This window comes from Raphanus sativus, chromosome 1 (genome assembly GCF_000801105.2).
Source record: "Raphanus sativus cultivar WK10039 chromosome 1, ASM80110v3, whole genome shotgun sequence".
Classification (NCBI taxonomy): Eukaryota; Viridiplantae; Streptophyta; class Magnoliopsida; order Brassicales; family Brassicaceae; genus Raphanus; species Raphanus sativus.
This window is the reverse complement of record NC_079511.1, coordinates 20,517,644-20,535,473: the sequence shown is the minus strand read 5'-3', so window position 1 is coordinate 20,535,473 and position 17,830 is coordinate 20,517,644. Positions and strand designations below refer to the sequence as shown.

General features: G+C 36.0%; 2 protein-coding genes and 1 long non-coding RNA gene across 3 annotated transcripts; 2 read left to right on the top strand and 1 right to left on the bottom strand.

Annotated features, from left to right (window-relative positions):
• The first annotated feature begins 6,225 nt into the window (after nucleotides 1–6,225).
• On the top strand, nucleotides 6,226–7,339 carry LOC108856241 (uncharacterized). The gene is made up of 2 exons (XR_001950181.2): nucleotides 6,226–6,364; nucleotides 6,638–7,339. It is a non-coding gene; the product is annotated as an uncharacterized LOC108856241 (long non-coding RNA).
• A 174-nt stretch (nucleotides 7,340–7,513) lies between these two features.
• Nucleotides 7,514–9,428, bottom strand: LOC130497541 (protein FAR1-RELATED SEQUENCE 5-like). Its single transcript, XM_056990418.1, has 4 exons — nucleotides 9,339–9,428; nucleotides 7,809–8,848; nucleotides 7,624–7,716; nucleotides 7,514–7,546 (listed from the first exon to the last, which is right to left on the bottom strand). Exons 2-4 carry the CDS (start codon nucleotides 8,841–8,843, stop codon nucleotides 7,514–7,516), a joined length of 1,161 nt encoding a protein of 386 aa, XP_056846398.1. The 5' UTR covers nucleotides 8,844–8,848; nucleotides 9,339–9,428.
• Nucleotides 9,429–12,942: 3,514 nt separating this feature from the next.
• Nucleotides 12,943–14,352, top strand: LOC108847651 (F-box protein At1g47340-like). Its single transcript, XM_057008746.1, is given in 3 exon segments — nucleotides 12,943–13,663; nucleotides 13,666–13,722; nucleotides 13,725–14,352. Coding segments are annotated over 3 exon segments (1,239 nt in total). The 5' UTR covers nucleotides 12,943–12,954; the 3' UTR covers nucleotides 14,198–14,352.
• Nucleotides 14,353–17,830: the final 3,478 nt, after the last annotated feature.

Genomic DNA, 17,830 nt, shown 5'->3' with positions numbered 1-17,830 from the left:
AACCCAAGAAAATATTTTAGAGTGCCAAGGTCTTTCATCCTAAAGCAACGACTCAGATAGTCTTTAAACTCTTGAAGCGCCTTAGTGTCATTACAAGCGATGACAAAATCATCAACATATATCAATATGTGTATGCAAACAGAGCCACGAACCTTCGAGAACAACGAATGATCTGCATAGTCGTGAGAAAAGCCGAATTGAGTAAGCGCAGTGGTGAGCTTTGCGTACCAACATCGTGGAGCCTGTCGAAGGCCATACAAAGATTTCTTAAGACGACAAACTTTGGTCGGGTCGGAGCAAGTATATCCTTGGGGAAGCTTCATATATATCTCTTCCTCAAGATCTCCATGTAAAAAGGCATTATGGACATCCATTTGATGAACATGCCAGTTCAAAGCTGCTGCTAGTTTCAAGATAAAACGCACAGACGCTAGTTTCGCAACCGGGGCAAATGTTTCATTGAAGTCTTCTCCCTCAGTTTGGTGATTTCCCAAGACAACAAGGCGAGCCTTAGGACGCTCAAGGGTACCGTCTGCATTGTATTTGTTCGTATACAGCCACTGGTTGCTAAGTGCCTTTCTTCCTGGAGGTAGGTCAGTGATATCCCATGTATTAGTAGCCTCAAACGCATGAATTTCCTTTCCCATTGCATCTCGCCAGATTTTCAGTTTAACTGCCTCCTTGAACGAGCGAGGAGGATCATCGGCGATAATAGTAGCCATAAAGGCCCGATGTTTCTCTGTAAATAGTTGATCAGAAACATAACTAGATATGGGATAGGGAGTGTTACCTGAGGACGTTTGCCGAGGACCTAGATCAGGCGAGGTGAGAGCATGAGAGAGTTTATTATCAGTAGAAGTTCGAGCAGAATGAGCTACGTAGTCTTTAAGCAATATCGATGGAGTCTTCTGTCTATGTCCTCTGCCAAGAATCTCAGGAATGCCTGGAGAGGAAGTTTCTACAGGTGATGTCACAGGAAGTGAAGGCGTTTTGATAGGTGTAGATGGTACGGTAGGTTCAACAGAAGAAGTCGGAGCAGTAGAGTTATTAGTATCTGAAGATGACCCTGCAGGTATAGGTGTCTCTGTTACTGGAACAGAGGTAGCAGGTGACGATGATGTAGGGGCTGGGGGTGTTGCTATAGACGCAGGTTGAGGAGGTGAAGTTTCTGAACTCCCCCTTGATTGTAAAGTAGGAAGTAACCAGTCATCATCAGAAGTATCGTAGTGATTAAGAGGTGGAGTAACATAGTTCTCAGTATCAACGCCAGGAAACTTTGATTCAGAGAAGGCTACATCTCGACTGGTGAAGAATTCCTTTGTGTCAAGATCATACAGAGTCCACGCCTTCTTACCATACGGGTAACCAACAAAGATGCATCGTCGACTTCGATCACCAAATTTATCCTTATCTCGTGCTTTCCGGTGTGCGTAACACAAGCAGCCAAACACACGGAGCTGATCAAAGTCAGGCTTCTTCCCAAATAAGAGCTCATATGGTGTCTTGCCATGTAGTACCTGAGATGGAGTGTGGTTAATCAGATGTGACGCAGTGAGGATACTTTCACCCCAGAAGGTGGACGGTAGGCGTGCTTGGAATAAACAGGCTCGAGCTATGTTTAGTAGATGACGATGTTTTCTTTCCACCCGCCCATTCTGTTGTGGTGTGTCCACACATGATGTCTGATGGATGATACCGTTTTGTTTAAAGTAGTTGGAGAGGACCATGAATTCGGAGCCATTGTCTGTTCGAATTTGTTGTACTGATCGGCCAAATTGTTTTTCACAAAGTGCAAAGAAGTTTCTGAGGAGACCAGAGACCTCTGATTTTTCCAACATCAAATAGGTCCAAACAGCACGAGAGTAATCATCGATAATGGTAAGGAAGTATCTAGCTCCACACGAAGATGGGTTTCTGTATGGTCCCCAAACGTCACAGTGAATTAAAACAAAAGGTGCCGAAGCTTTATTGAAACTTTCAGGAAAACTAGAACGAGTTTGCTTAGCCCGAAAACAAATCTCACAGGACTTCGCTTGCTCAGAATCAAAACACAATTTATCTAAAATAGGTAGAGAAGATAACACACGAAAAGATGGGTGTCCAAGCCTCATATGCCACAGTTCTGAAGTAGAAGCATTCTTGTACTCAGTCCGATGAACACGTGCAGCTGAAACTCCCGTAAAATAATAAACTCCCTCACGTTCTTCACCCGTTCCAATCAGGGTCTTCGTAAAACGGTCCTGCAAGACACAGAGAGTATCAGTAAATATGGCTATACATCTCGTTTGCTTAAGCAATCTAGAGACAGATATCAGCGTGCAAGTAAAGTCAGGAACATAGAGGACATCTCGTAAGAAATAGTCCCGACTAAGCACAAGTGTGCCTGTTTTCGTAGCACTAGACGCACGACCGTCTGGAAATTTAACCGATGATGGTGTGATATCTGTGACATCGCTCAACAGAGCCAAGTTTCCTGTCATATGGTGAGAGGCGCCTGTATCGATAATAACATCATGAAACTTTGTTTTACCCGACAATCGTTCTGTAGAGATATTGGTTGATCGGGATGTTTGAAGTAGCTGAAGGAGTTGAGCTATTTGATCATTGCTGAAGGACGACTGTGATGGTGTAGAAGTGGTTTTATTTGAGACCGCTCTGGTTGAGTTAGAGCGCCCTCGGCCTCTGTTAGAAGGGTTTGAGAAACGACCACCACGTCCTCCACGCTGACCAGAACCTCCACCGTTCATCCTCTGTTGCTCATGCCACCATTCTGGATACCCATGAAGTTGGAAACATTCTGTATTGTCGTGTCCTTTACGCGAGCAGTGTGTGCATGTACGGTTTGGATCACGAAATCGTGCTACAGCCACTGGAGATTGTTGAGACTGTTGCGGTTGTGGAGAATCAGTAGATGTAGTAGTCTGAACAGAGAATCCTATAGCCTTTGTTTTGAGGTCTTTTGCACGAGTAGTATTGTTTTGCTGTTCTTCTCGAATCACTTGCGAGTACACATTGTTTATATCAGGTAACGGATCCTCATCGATGACTTGTGATCGGATAGTGCGGAAACGAGATTCATCCAGGCCGAAAAGAAATTTATGCACTCGAATTTCTTCTCTTTCCTTTTCAATATCAGTTGCAGCTTCACATGTGCAGGCCCGAGTTGTTTTGAGATTATCTAACTCCTCCCAAAGCTTAGTGAGGCGTCCATAGTAGTCAATAACAGTCTGACCATTCTGTTTACAGTTATTAATAGCATCCCGGATTTGATGAATTCTGACACCGTTTGTGACAGAGAAACGCCGTTTTAGGTTCTCCCAAAGTTTATGTGCTTCAGGAACAAACGATACAGTGGATCGTATCTTGGAGTCAATCGAAGTTCTGATCCAACCCACCAGCATCGAATTAGTAGCTAGCCATCGAGATAGGTCAGGTTCTGTAGTAGGTTTTGTTAGACTTCCATTAAGAAACCCTAGTTTCTGTTTTGCTTGTATAGAATTGGACAATTCTGTTGCCCATTCGGTGTAATTTTCGCCAGTAAGTAGGACAGATGTGATAAGTGCTCCTGGATTGTCTGAAGGATGCAAGTAGTACGGCGAAGCATTAGTAATAGCAGCTAGAGTAGTTTGAGTAGATCCAACTCCATCAGGGTTGGCCATGTTTCTTGAAGATCAAGAAACACGTTTTGTTATAGAGAAAAATTTATGATCTTTTGCTCTGATACCATGAAATAACTTGAGAATATAGAATGAATAGAACTTGTTATTGATCACGTTAGGCAATAGCCTGTATTTATACATCGTAAGGATCCTAAAGAGATAAGCATAAGGATTTGTTACATCATTATCATAAGACTAAATAGTCATTATTCTAATATATCGTAGTTATCTCATTAATAGCGTTTCTTTTTATTGTGTTATGGTTGATATATCTCTCACTTTTAGATAGCATTTGTAAAAATGAAAACGCTATGTTTCATTTGTCCGATTTTAATTTTGCAAAACATTTTTTTAAACATAATATACATAACAATTTTAGGTTTGAAACTTACAAGTGCTGGATTCGAATATATTAATGAACAAAGTTTTATTATTAATTCAAAAATATGATTATTTAAAATATTTTAAAATTTTATATTATTATATTATTATAAGAAATCTGAAATTATCATACATAACAAAAGTTCTGATTTTAAACTTCTAGTACACAAACAAGAACTAAAACTTATAAGTGAAAACTAAAAACATAACAAATTTTCAAGTTGTGGGAAGAAGACATCAACTTGAAATTTCAAGTTGTGGGAAGAAGACATCAACTTGTTTGTTTGTTTGTTGGTTGCCATATAGAGAGTCGGATGTAGCTTCTACTTCAGTTGGTGGTGTTTGTGTTTGTGTTTGGGGATGGTTTGATGTATTATGTGGTTTCTCAGCTTCTGGTATTGGTGATATTGTGACACCTTTAGCTTCACATGAAAGAACCAGTTGCTTGCTCATCAGGTTGACATCTCCTGTCAGATTGATCAAATCTCGCTCCAACTAGCCTGAAAAGTAAAAACAATGGCTGGTGGATTAATGGATCATATTTTTTTATGTGCGTTGTTTCAAGTACAAAACCAGATAAAGAGAAAACGAGAGACCAAATTACTAAACAATACTTCTATCAAAAAATAAAATTACTAAACAATAAAGATCAAGCATATGAGCCACATAATGCCATTAACAAATAAATAACCACTCAATCAGTTACTAGTAAGTATAAAAAAACTAAAGCAACAAAACCAGAAACACAATTACAAAACAATACCAAGTAAAAAGCATGAGCATGAACTCGCATAAGTGATGTGACTGATGTTTGTAAGGTTGAATCTCTTTAGAAATTTTCACCAGCGTTTCAATACAAACGTATGATCACTTCTCAATGAGGATCTATCACAAGAAAAGAAGAACCTTCAGTGAAACTTTTCCCAAAACAAAAGATCGATTTCAAGACTAATTTCTAAACAAAAAAAAACTATTTACATAATATTTTAAATTATAAATTACTATATATACAAAATAACTATTTATTTATTAAAAAAAGTGAAATCGACCATCGGTGGGGTTGCTCGGATCAAGCTCTGGTTACACCATTATGTTCCCACTACAAATAATATTCTCATCGGATACCATGACTAACCCTTTTCTTGCTTTCCTGGTGTCTTTTTTACTTTTATTTGTTCAAAACTTGCTTTCTGATTATAAAAGAATATTACACATATCTAAAAAAACAAGTAAGAAATTCAAACCATTATGTGTCACGGACGTGTCACTATAAATCCCATGTGTCAAAAAGTTATAACTGCGATTCGTAATCTATATTGTGCCACTCCACAATGCATACCAGCATGTCACACTCCTTGCTGAGGTCAGTGGAAGACGGAAACGAGTCCAAACTTTCAATCGACTTTTCGTTTCACCTATAAAGAGTCCAACCGTTTCTCGTTCACTCATCAAATTCACATCAATCATTTGCTCTTCGAGGCGTAATTTTGCATTTTCTTTGTCCGTTATCTAAAGAGAGAATTATGTTTTCTGTCTCTAAATTTCTTTTTAGCACATATGACAACGTCTATATAGGCGACGCTGCTAATAATGATGAATCAGTTCAGTATGCTCATGCTGTGTTATCAGAAAACGGTGACGACGACGACGATATTATCTATGACTATGCTCCCGCAGCATAAGTGGATCATTTCTTTTGTTAATCCAAAGTGTAAATTATCGGGTCCTATACTTGAACCAAGATTTTGTACCCATTCTATGAATAACTTTATGTCCTAGAGCTTATTTATGATAGTTGCTTTCTCAATAAATGATAAATCTTATTTGATTCTCTCGACTTCTTTTTATCTCAGAAATATAATCGAACAGAAAATTTCGATGCAATCTTTTTTAAAAGGGAGAAGATCATATATATGTATTTTTACGTGCATATGACACAACTAATGATCTTATTCACCCTGGGATCAGTATAACCCATGAACACCGTGGTTTCCAACATTTGACTTCTTTACACTCACTCGATCCGTATTTTACTCACGATAAGTTCCTGTATTACGATAGACACCGCACATCTTGAACAAAACTTGCCTTCACCCCCTAAGGTGAATGGTATAATTCACCTCACTTCTCTAAACCAATTAAACTGCCACATAGAATTAGTTAAAAAATGTTTTATAATTAAAGAAAAAAAAAATACCTTGACAAAAAAAAGGAATTAACGTGAGACACGGCGCCGTTAACGTCTTCTTCATCATCGATCTGCTTTTTCTTCTTCTTCATCCCATAGACTCCTAAATAATTCTTCATGTAACTTACAGGTTCAAGTTAAGTCATCACTCAATTAACATAATTAACCTCGTGATGATTCCTGAATGATATTCAGATTTGTGAACGTTTCAATTGTTCCTTAACTTGGGCTTTAGCTCTGGCTGCTCTTCTTCTCTTCTTAAACCTTGTAACGCAAGTCTCTGTCTGCTTCTTCGAGAGATCAGGCTGACCTCTCAGTAAAATAGCTTTTGTTTTTGTTTGGAGACAACAATGACCTCTCCACTCTCGGGCTGACCTCTCGGGCTGTTTTGGGTTTGAACTTGTGACAGGTTTTGTCTAGTGAACGTGATGATGATGCGTATATGTCACTGCAGATGGCACTCGGCTGGAATATATGACGTGAAGACGAAGATGGGAGGAACGTTTGGGACGACAAGGCTTCCACAAGAGCTAGTTCATGATGCTAACAATGGTCTTGATATTGCTGTCAGGCTTCTTGAGCCTATCAATCTCTTTTTCCCCATCTTGTCTTGCACTGATTTTTACCAGATAACTTTCAAGTATTTGCTGTGTTTATTTTTTTTAGCTGTAATAGTGAGCAATGGATCCATCAGGTTGTAAGGCAATTAGGAATTTATGAACAGCTTTGTTAAAGAAGGAAGAAGAAGAAGAAGAGCTCTGAGTGGCAAGAAACAGAAGAGTGAAGAAGAATTGTGACTGTGAGAACAAAAACAGAGAGTAAGTGAGTGAACAAGAGAAACTAAAGATGATGGAGACTGGAGAGGCTGGCGAGAGTAGTTGAGTTAATGCTCTAATCAATGGGTGCTGAAATTCATTTCTGGTTGCAGCCTAATTTAGTTTCTTCAGCCTTTTTAGCTTGTGAAGCTTCCATATTGTTGCTTGAGATAGTTCTCCAAGATCGCCAAGGTCAACCTTATTAAACCTGCCAATGTTCCAACATCAACATCTAGTGTATTTCTTTCTATTCTTATGTTTATTTTGTTTAGTTTATTCTACGAAGTGTTGAGACATTGTGTGTGCTTTGCTAAAGGTTCATCAGAGACGTAAGCTGAATATAGTCTTGAGTTTTTGAAGATAATAATAAGTGTAAAAACAAGAATATGCTAGAAAGTAGAAACACCAAAAGTAAGAACGAAAACAAAAACATAATTAATGTCTGCTTTCACATTTAAAAAATCAGAGTATTACGATGATCCATCACGATTCTTGTCAAATTCCTACAAAATATGAGACATAAAATAATTAAAAAAATGACAGAATTCAAATATAATAGTATTAAGAATGAAGTATTAACCTCGAGCAGTTGTGAGAAAGAAGGTTCATTGTATGAGATCAGACTAGTGGCAGAAACAACAGATAACTGTGTATCAGGAGGAAGACTGGTGTCCTGAAATATAAAGATTGATTAAGAACAGATAACTGAAAAAGCCACTCAAAAGACTCTGTGGTTTCATCATATAAGAGAGCAGCACCAAACACAATAGTTTGCTTATGATGATTGACGCCGACAAATGGAGCAAAGGGTCTGTCATATTCGTTGGTCTTGTAAGTTGAATCAAAGCAAACAACATCTCCAAAAAGATTGTAATCACTAATTGACCGATCATCTGCCCAAAAGATATTAGTGATCATATCGTCCTCATCGAGTTGCATTGAGTAAAAAAAAGATGCATTTTCCTCTTTCTTTTTTTGAAAGTACTCCAAAACAGCTCCAGCATCTCCCTTTTCCATTGCTGCCATTCGCTTACGATATATGTAGTTTTTCAGGTCTTTATGCATAAAACCCAGATTTGCTTGCCCCCCAACTTCTCTACTCATCATTTCAACGGTTGCTTTTGCTGAAATTCCAGACATATCAGCATCATCAGCATGTTGTTTCTGAGAGATAGAGATTGCTCGGTTACTCTTCAGCAAATGCTTCATAGGTGTTCTCACTAAATCATGGTTATGGTTCGGCTCAAAAGTCACAATCTTATATCTTCCATTACTCTGAAGATAGCAAGACATGCGAGCTTTACAACCACACCTTGTGGTTGGTCGTGAATATGATATATTGACCTTTGGTTCTTGTCTAAACCCCTCTTTTGAGCATACATAAACCATCCTTACTAGCTTATTGTTTTTTTTCGCAGTCCGCTGTCTCCTTACGTCAAAACCATGACTGCTTCCATATTTTCTATAAGCTTTATATGCGGACTCATCAGAACTAAAATCCATTCCAATACAGAGTTCATGGTTATTCTGATTTTCATTTTTTGCCTCTAAAGCATCAACATCTTCAATCTGAAGACAATCCTCATAGTTGCTTATGTCGTCTTTTTCACCAAAATCTTCGACAGAAGCATCGCCATCGCTTACTGAAGCATCGCCATCGCTGACTGGAGCATCTTTTTCCTCGGCTAAAAACTCATCTGAATTCTGACTTAACAAACTGGTTCCACCTGAGACTTGCAAACTAGATTCATCATGACTAGCAGGAACATTTTCTTCACCACTTAAATGAGGACTCTCCATTGCAACTATATAGAAAAATACAAACAATAGTTAAAAATAATGTTGTCTAGTTCTGTCCTCTTATACATGACAAAAGTTCATCAAAATTTGAAAATTAACTAATGAAATAAAGGAATAGATGACGTAGATGCATGCAGGAATTGATGAAAAATAATTTAAGATGTTTTTCATGATAAGCTAAGCCATAGAATACCCTCATTATAACTTTGATTCATTCATTGGTCATCGATTCTTTTCTCACCATCAAAATAAAGGAACAAAACCAAAAGTAACCTAATTGACTCAGTTTCTTTATTGCTGTCTTCATCCACTAAACGTGAAAGTCAGAAACTAAATATGATCATACATAGACATTATTACAGAAGATCCAATAACCCTAAGTTTATAACTATACGATCAACAGATATATATATATATATATATATATATATATATATATATATAACAAACAAAATTAAATTTGATGCTAATTTATGTTAGTTGAGTGATTTGAACCTGTAAGTTAGGGCATAATTATTTGGGAGTCTCTGCGAAGAAGAAAAAAAGTCGATGGATGAAGAAGGAGAAGTTAACGACGGCGTCTCACGTTAATTTTTTTTTTTTATCAAGGTATTTTCCTTTTTTTTCTTTAATTATAAAACATTTTTTAACTAATCCTATGTGGCAGTTTAATTGGTTTAGAGAAGTGAGGTGAATTATACCATTCACCTTAGGGGGTGAAGGCAAGTTTTGTTCGCACATCTTCTCTTTCTTAACAAACAGTGAGAAACAAAATGGGAAGTTGTGTACACATGTATACATTTTAGTGGTTGGAACAGTGCCATCTTTATATTAGCCTTTGGTGAACCATATAAAATGGGCGTTTTTGATAATAAGTAAATTAGGTTTATTTGATTATGGACTTTTTTGATAATAAGTAAAATTTGGTTTAGTTAATTATGGTCTTTTTGATAATAAGTAAATTAGGTTTTACTTAATTATAGGTTTTTTTATAATTTAACAGATTGAAAATGGATCTTTTAAATAACACCAAAAATCTATGAACCCACTGACCTATGGCAAATGCATGTTGCATAGCTAAGAGCCGGCACTGGATTGAAATAATGTGGTTGTCCAACTATTATAGTCACAGTATTATAAATACGAATTATACAAATATATGCAGGATGTTGTAAACCAGATGGTTTAAGGATTGCTCATAACCAGATAATCGAGGTTACACTTAACCGAGATTGTACTAAACCAAGATTTATTAAACCAACCATGTACAGGATCATCTGGTTGGAATATTCACCCAGAGATATGAGTTCCTTGATCAACCAACCACCATTCTTCGGCAAACTCCAAAGCAGTTTATTTATTTTATTTGATATGGCTCTCTCACGTCACTCTTTTTTTTTTTTCTTTCATGCGTGGTGCTTTTATGTTTAAAAGTGGGTACTAACAGCTGAGAGAAGGTAGGTAAAGAAGATATGCAAGTCTGTGTGCAAACTATTTCATGTATAAAACCATTGACCAAGTTTTTCATGTAACTAATTATACCGGTTTTTAAACACTCATAGATTGCTTTTCTCGTTCATTGGTATATTGTATACATAAGCTATTCTCCTTATGTCATCTGAAAATTCTGAGTCAATGTATTCAAACATGTGAACTTGTTTCTGGAACCCATAAAGTTTACATTTTGAACTCCAGGAGTAGGGTTAAGTGGCCAAGATAGTAAATCAATTACTGTCTACTTAGTCCATAGAATTCACAATAAACTTGCATGATAATTTGCTGCGGCTTTGCATTAGAATGTAATAAAGTGGTAGTGCATACTTTCTTCTTCTTATACAAGTTTGTATGGTTATGAAACAGTTGATATGATGTTACAAATTTGGTCAGTACATTAACATCTTAAAAAAAGGCTTTCAGGTGTGGAGATGCTAGTAAATGAATTTACAGTAAATAAATTAAGTTTGAAACTTCATGAACCTGCAATATTCAAAACAAGATGCTCTTCAATGCTTGTAGCGAAAGTCTCCCATTATACCATTATTGAGATATTATAATATAGAGTATGATGAGTGTGACCATTGTGACCATATTGAAGAGTTGTAGGAGTTATAAACTACTAAAGCAGATGCTTGTTCTTTAGTTCTCTATGTTCTTCGCTCGAGAAACACCATCATCCATTGTGATAGCTCCTACAACCTCTAAAATGGTAAGGAAGTTATGGGATCATCTGGGTTTCGGAATTTTGGTCTCGGTCACAAGTTTTCCGTGAGTATGGGTTAAAATTCTACTAGTATGATACTATAACTGAGTTTTTGATGTTTTTTCGGCAGAGGACTTGTCGCTAATACTGAAAGTCTGTGTGGAACTTTGCTTTGAATGGTGATCAAGGAACGAAGAAAGAACATTGAATTCTTTATCATTTCTAAAAAAAATTATCATCAAGGAATAGTTTTTCGTTCTTATTTCTCCTCATTCTTTTTTTATAGAAATATAGAACAAAAGTTCTTTGTTAAATTTAATAAGGAATAAAGATTCCTTTTTTATTTCCTATACATCTTTTCTTATGTGTTCCTCTTGCTCCCAAAAAATCACCAGTAGTGGTACATAATATAATTGCAGTTGCTGAGAATTAAAGTAGATATAATTTAGTTTTAGTGCTATCTAATATAAATAGGTGATGGATTCGCGCCTTGCACGGGATGAAAGGACTAAAATAAATTATAAATTTTAATTAGTAGGTATTTAAAAACTAAAAATTCATAACAATAACCATGAATGCGTATAATTAATGTATTACATATACAAAACATATAGTATAATCCCTTTATAGTTTTAGTGACCAATAGCATTACATGTGATTAATCTAGGCAAGAGAGGGGTTTTTAATAAAGGTTGTGAGAAAGATTCTCATGATGACACCTAAATAATGCCATTTTTGTTAATCATACATGGGGGTTAAGGTTAATTGTTAATAATGCTCCTCAAATAATAAGAATTAGGATAAGATTTACGCTTTGCATAAGGTGAACTTATATAATAAAAATCTAAAATATATAGTATTGATAAATTAAATATGTACATATGTGTTTTTTTTAATATGCATAGAGTTATGTTTTCTTTATATAATCACTCATATGTTGGGTTGAACATTTATAACTGTAATTATGTATTGATATCTATTTTGAATTTATGATAAGCCTCATCGATTTGGGCTTAAAATTTTTATCACACTTTTTATATCTATAAAACCGTAATGTGGTCATCAAATGAATTTTTATTAAAAAAGAAGGTTGTATAATTTTTTTTAATACTTTAATTTAACATCACTGAGAACCATTTTAATGATTTTAGAAGCAGCAGTTTAGTATTGTTTCCAAAATCTAATTACTTTGACATTAGTCTTCCACATAGTTTTGAAGGGTTTGGACTGGACGACTAAATCGATGCAGCATATTTTCTTGTTTTAAATCATTAGCTGAATATATATATATTATTTAATTTGAATATTTATTAAATAAGAATCCATATTAGTACAATTTTATGATCATTTTTATCTTGTTATAACAAAACAAATTAAACAAATAAGCACAAAATTTTCAAAGTCGGATTATAAAATTCCTAATAACTCATAGTCGTTTTAAAAATTCAAAATATAACATATAAAAAAAAATCTAAATTTTTTATTAAATGGTTAATTTGTTTGTTTAATATCTTTTAATAATATAAAATTAAACAAAAGAAAGCTAAGATTCAAAAATTGTTATCAAATATTTATTATTTATAACAATTTATTATCATAAATATATGTTATTAGATAATTCTATAACTTTTATTTAAGGAAAATGCGAGAATATTCTTTTGTACATTGTTTATTGATTGTTAATTTATATAAATTAAGATGGATCAACCTATTTTTCTAAAAATTCTGAATTTCATTCTCATAACTACACATAACTTAAAAAAATGTTTGTAATGTTTCTTAATTAATATATAAAAGAATGGTATTTACTTCTATGTTCTCCTCGGCCTTCCATATATAGTAACTAGGTTTCGCTGGGTCCTAATATAAATTTCACATCTCTCTCCTCTTCGATCAGCAACTAAATCGGTCATGATGTCAGATTATATCCCTATTGAACTCGACCTCGAGATATTGTCGAGACTGCCCTCAAAGTCAATCGCCAGGTTTAGTTGCGTGTCCAAGCAATGGGAATCAATACTAGGTGGTCAAGACTTCAAAGATCTGTTCCTGGCCAAGTCCTTATCTCAGCCGCGTCTCTTATTTGGCATCGAAGAAAAGGGTCTGTGGAGTATCTTCTCGGTGCCTCAGAATCTGAGTCCATATGAGAAATGTTCATCGTCTCTTGCCGTAACCCCTGAGTTTCATATGAAGTTCCCTCCAGACGGTATTCGGATCCATCATTCTGGTCAGGAGTTTGCATGTGGATATGTCTCTGGATTGATATATTTCTATGGTATGAAAACCCTAGGCAAACGCTGCGATGGAGTGCCAGTGATATGTAGCCCTAAAACGGGACGGTATGAGGCATTACCATATATCCGTAGGTACAGAAAGACGTACAGCTTTTTTGGGTTTGATCCAATTTACAAGAAATTCAAGGTATTGTTCATGGCTTATCCATTTGGTCCTGATGATCATAGAATTATGACATTAGGAACTATGGGAATGAGGTGGAGAAAGATCGAATGTTCCTTACGGCATGAGTGTGTGAGTTCAGGGATATGCATTAATGGGGTTTTGTATTACTTAGGTGACTCTTCTACCTGTGTTAACAAGTCTGAGCAGATGTCTGGTTTTGTGATGTGTGCTTTGATGTTAGGACTGAAGAATTCAAGTTCATTTATCAAGAAAGCTCTTGCAATTGATAAACTATAAGGGTAAATTAGGTTTGGTTTATTATGATGATCACGTTGATGATACCATTGAGTTGCGTGTGTGGGTTCTAGAGGATGTGGAGAAACTGGAATGGTCTAAGTATGCCTACACTTTGAAGGATGATAGACTCTGCCTGCGCGACGTTTTCGTCGTTGGAGTGAGTTCTAAGGGTGAGATGGTTTTGTCGATGGCAAAGTATACATCTAAACAACCATTTTATGTTTTCTACTTTAATCCCGAAACGAACACTCTCCAACGCGTTGAAATCCAAGGTTTTGGAGAATACAATGAATCCTCTGATGAACCTAGAAGTGTCTATGTCTTTGCAGACCATGTAGATGATCTTAATGTTCACGATTCAAAGCTACTCAAGTCAAGCATCTATGTTCCATATGTTTATAGAGAAGAATCAGAAGAAGAAAATATGATGAAAATGGTGCTTGGTGTTTTTTGGTAAAAGGAAGAAGCTTGGAAAAGAGCATGAGGATAAAAACGAAGAAATGATGAAGATGAAGAGGAATAAAAGATAGAGACGATCATTGTAGTTTGGTGAAAGCAATGGGCATGTCATTGTGTGATTTGATCTATGCGTTTATAATCTTTAGTTATGTACCTTGTTTTTAAACTATTTTAATAAATCTCAAGTTTTCTTTTTAAAATCCCATCTCTCTTTCAGTTTCAAAATCAGTAACATCTTCTCTGGCGTAAATGAATACAAAACAGCCAGTGTAGATGAGTTTATATATTGATGGTGGCTTAAATAAAATAGTGTATGATGAGATAACCGTGATATGTAGGGATGTTGTATTGGGTTATCCAGCCCAACCCAACCCTATAAAATATAAAACCAACCCTATTCTAACCCAACCCAACATTAACCCTAATAGTCTATGCATGAAGGGGTTGGGTTAGGGTTACCCATTTTATAAAATCTTTTAAAACAAAAGCATGATTAACACTGTTTAGTTATTTTGAGAATTTTGAGGGAAAATGAGATTTTGCAAATTCAACAAAAAAACAAAATTTTGTGTTTTTGGCAAAAAACCTTAATTTTTTTATTTGGATAGAAAAATTCAATTTCCAGGTTTTGGTGGAAAATTTTATTTTTCTGGTTTTGGCAGGAAAACTCGTTATTGTGGTATTGGCGAGAAAACTCAATTTCTTGGTTTTGGCAGAAAAAAAAAATTTCTAAATTTTGACGGAAAAATTCGATTCCCCAGTTTTAGCGGAAAACTCGATTTCCCGGTTTTGGTTGGAAAACTCGATTTTCCGGCTTTGGCGGGAAACCTCGATTTCTCGGTTTTCTCGGGAAAACTCGATTTCTCGGTTTTCTAGGAAAAACCCAATTTCTCGTTTTTCTCGGAAAACTCGATTTCTCGGTTTTCTCGGGAAAACTCGATTTCTCGATTTTCTCGGGAAAACTTGATTTCTCGGTTTTGACAAAAAACCCCGACTTCTCGGTTTTAGCGGGAAACCCCAATTTCTTGGTTTTCTCGGGAAAACTAGATTTCTCGGTTTTCTTGGGAAAACCCGATTTCTCGGTTTTCTCGAAAAAACCCGATTTCTCCGTTTTGGCGGGAAACCCCCGATTTCTCATTTTTCTCGGGAAAACCGATTTTTCGGTTTTCTCTGAAAACAAGATTTCTCGGTTTTCTTGAAAAACCCTGATTTCTCGGGAAAACTCGATTTCTCGGTTTCAGCGGGATAACTCGTTTTCTTGGTTCTGGCGGGAAACCCTAATTTCTCGGTTTTGGCAGGAACCCCGGTTTCTCGTTTTTGGTGGAAAAACTCAATTTCTCGATTTCTTGGTTTTGACGGAAAAATTCGATTTCCCAATTTTGGCTTGAAAACTCGATTTTTCGGGTTTCTCGGTTTTGGTGGGAAAACTTAATTATTCGATTTTGGCGGGAAAACCAGTTTTACGGTTTATGCGGAAAACTCTATTTTGTGGTTTTTGGTGGGAAAACTCGATTTTGTGGTTTTTCGGAAAAACTTGATTTTTCTGATTTTGGCGAAAAAACCGATTTGGCAAATTTTTTTTTTTTTTGTGATTTTGACGGAAAAAAATCATTTCTGAAATCTTATAGAAACTTTTTTAGCAATTTTAACGAAAAATCAAAAAATAATTGAGGGTTTGACCCTACACCAAAACATTGTTCTATAACAAAAACATATCTAATAGGGTTAACCCTGTGAAAACTCTTTATTTCTTTAGCCCAGCTCTAAAGTGGCCCTAAACATTTTATGAATAATACATTTGGGTTAGGGTTCTTAAATTATTGAATGGGTTGGGTCAGCCCTAAATCTCACAACCCTATATAACATCCCTAGTGATATGTATTCAATTCTTGTTTGGTTTAAGTAGAATGTATACTATCTATATTCTCACCCAGATATCATAAAGTTTGGAGGACTCTTCGTGTTTTGGAGCCATGGAAAGGGACGAATCTAATGGCTTTCTTGGAGGACACGAAACTGAAGGTATTCTTGTGAGGTTTGACGCTGATGCGCCTTCGCTAGTGGAACCAGATGATGATTGTAATCGAGGTTATCACGCTTGGTAGGTTCTCCTGAGAAGCATGCATGTTTATTGTTCACTCTTATCCTGTTGTGGATGTTCATATACTCATCGGCTTCGTCAAGGATCTCTTCAGTTAGATCTCTAATGCTAAATAGAGGCTTTAAGTTAACCTGAAAATCAGGTATAGGAGTTCTCTATATCCCAAATGCAGAAGGAATCCTGTATGCATGCTAATGTAGCTTTCAACACTATATTCCAAGGAAACAACAAGCTAACATGTGTTTTTCATGTTTGTCTATAGTAAGTGAGTAGTCTTACCTTTCCTTCTCTCTGATGCCTCAACCATATCTTTTGGCTTCTTACAACTGTCCTTAAATAGCTCATCTTTAGTTTTCTTGTTCCTTTTTTTTTTCTTATAGACAACTGCAATGTGGCTGTGAACTTTCTGAGACTCGTTTAGGATATTGTATAATGGCATTGTCTCAGATACACTGAATAAAAGAAGGTTTATAAATATGAACTCTGTGTAATGCTATAAGAAAATTTTGTGAAGTAAGGCATTAGAGAGAGAGAGAGAGAGAGAGTCATTTACCCCGGAATCTTTCTTTTCTTGCATCAACTGCCAAGAGATTCTTAACCTTCACCAGTGAAAACCATTCTTACGTATGTACTCTTAACGATTGTAAAAGTTTAACCCACTGAGATGTGGATGCAATATGTAAATCAGTTACAATGAATGAAGTTACAATGAATGAAGAAACACTTCCCTTTTTTCTTAACAAAAAAAGGCTTTCTATTGAAAGGCAAAAACAAAATACATAGCTATGACTTTTCCTTTTTCAAGTCATACAGTTTAGTAGAGAATGATCAAACTTAGAAGTTTAAGGTTACATATTGTAAAAAAAAATGGTAAATCATTCTCCGGAAAGAAAATGTGAAAGTCCCGGTGGCCATGCACTGTGATAATCTCAGTGTAGACGGATTCGAACTCAGGTCTCGTAAAATCCATGGAACGCTATGCTACCACCCGACCATAGCCACGTGGTTAGGTTACATATTGTAACTAACCTTAGCCTAGAAAGAGCACAACATGTTAAAAGAGGGAACTAAAGAGAGACGCTCATTTAGTTCTACGTACTGTATGGCCACATCCACCTTGGCCTCGTCGCGGTTTACGTATTTCGTGATTAACTGTGACCTTCCGTGACTAAGTAAAAAAGCCACGGTTTTTTTTTTTTTTTTTTTTTTTTTGACGGCAAACGGCTATTCTATTACTCAGGCTTGAGGTGGTCTAGGTAACCAGACCGGAATAGAACAACCAATAAAATGTAACTTCCTATGGAAGGATCTAGCTGTCTTAGCTAAAAAATCTGAAATCTGATTACGCGCTCTAGGAATATACGAAATCTTGAAGTCTGGAAAGCATATGAGCAGTGTCTCTATCCTCTCTAGTTCCGTAGCAAAACTTGGCCAAGCATGAGGTTCCTTGATCATAGCAATCAAGTCCTTGCAGTCTAAAAAGCCACGGTTATTGTGACTAAACCATGTCTATATATATGATATATCACA

Coding starts and splice junctions, on each gene's coding strand:
- LOC130497541 (XM_056990418.1), bottom strand. CDS start 8,843: ATGGAGAGTCCTCATTTAAGTGGTGAAGAAAATGTTCCTGCTAGTCAT. Junction 7,717..7,808: donor ATCATCATAAGCAAACTATT/GTGTTTGGTGCT, acceptor TTTATATTTCAG/GACACCAGTCTTCCTCCTGA. Junction 7,547..7,623: donor CTTTCTCACAACTGCTCGAG/GTTAATACTTCA, acceptor CATATTTTGTAG/GAATTTGACAAGAATCGTGA.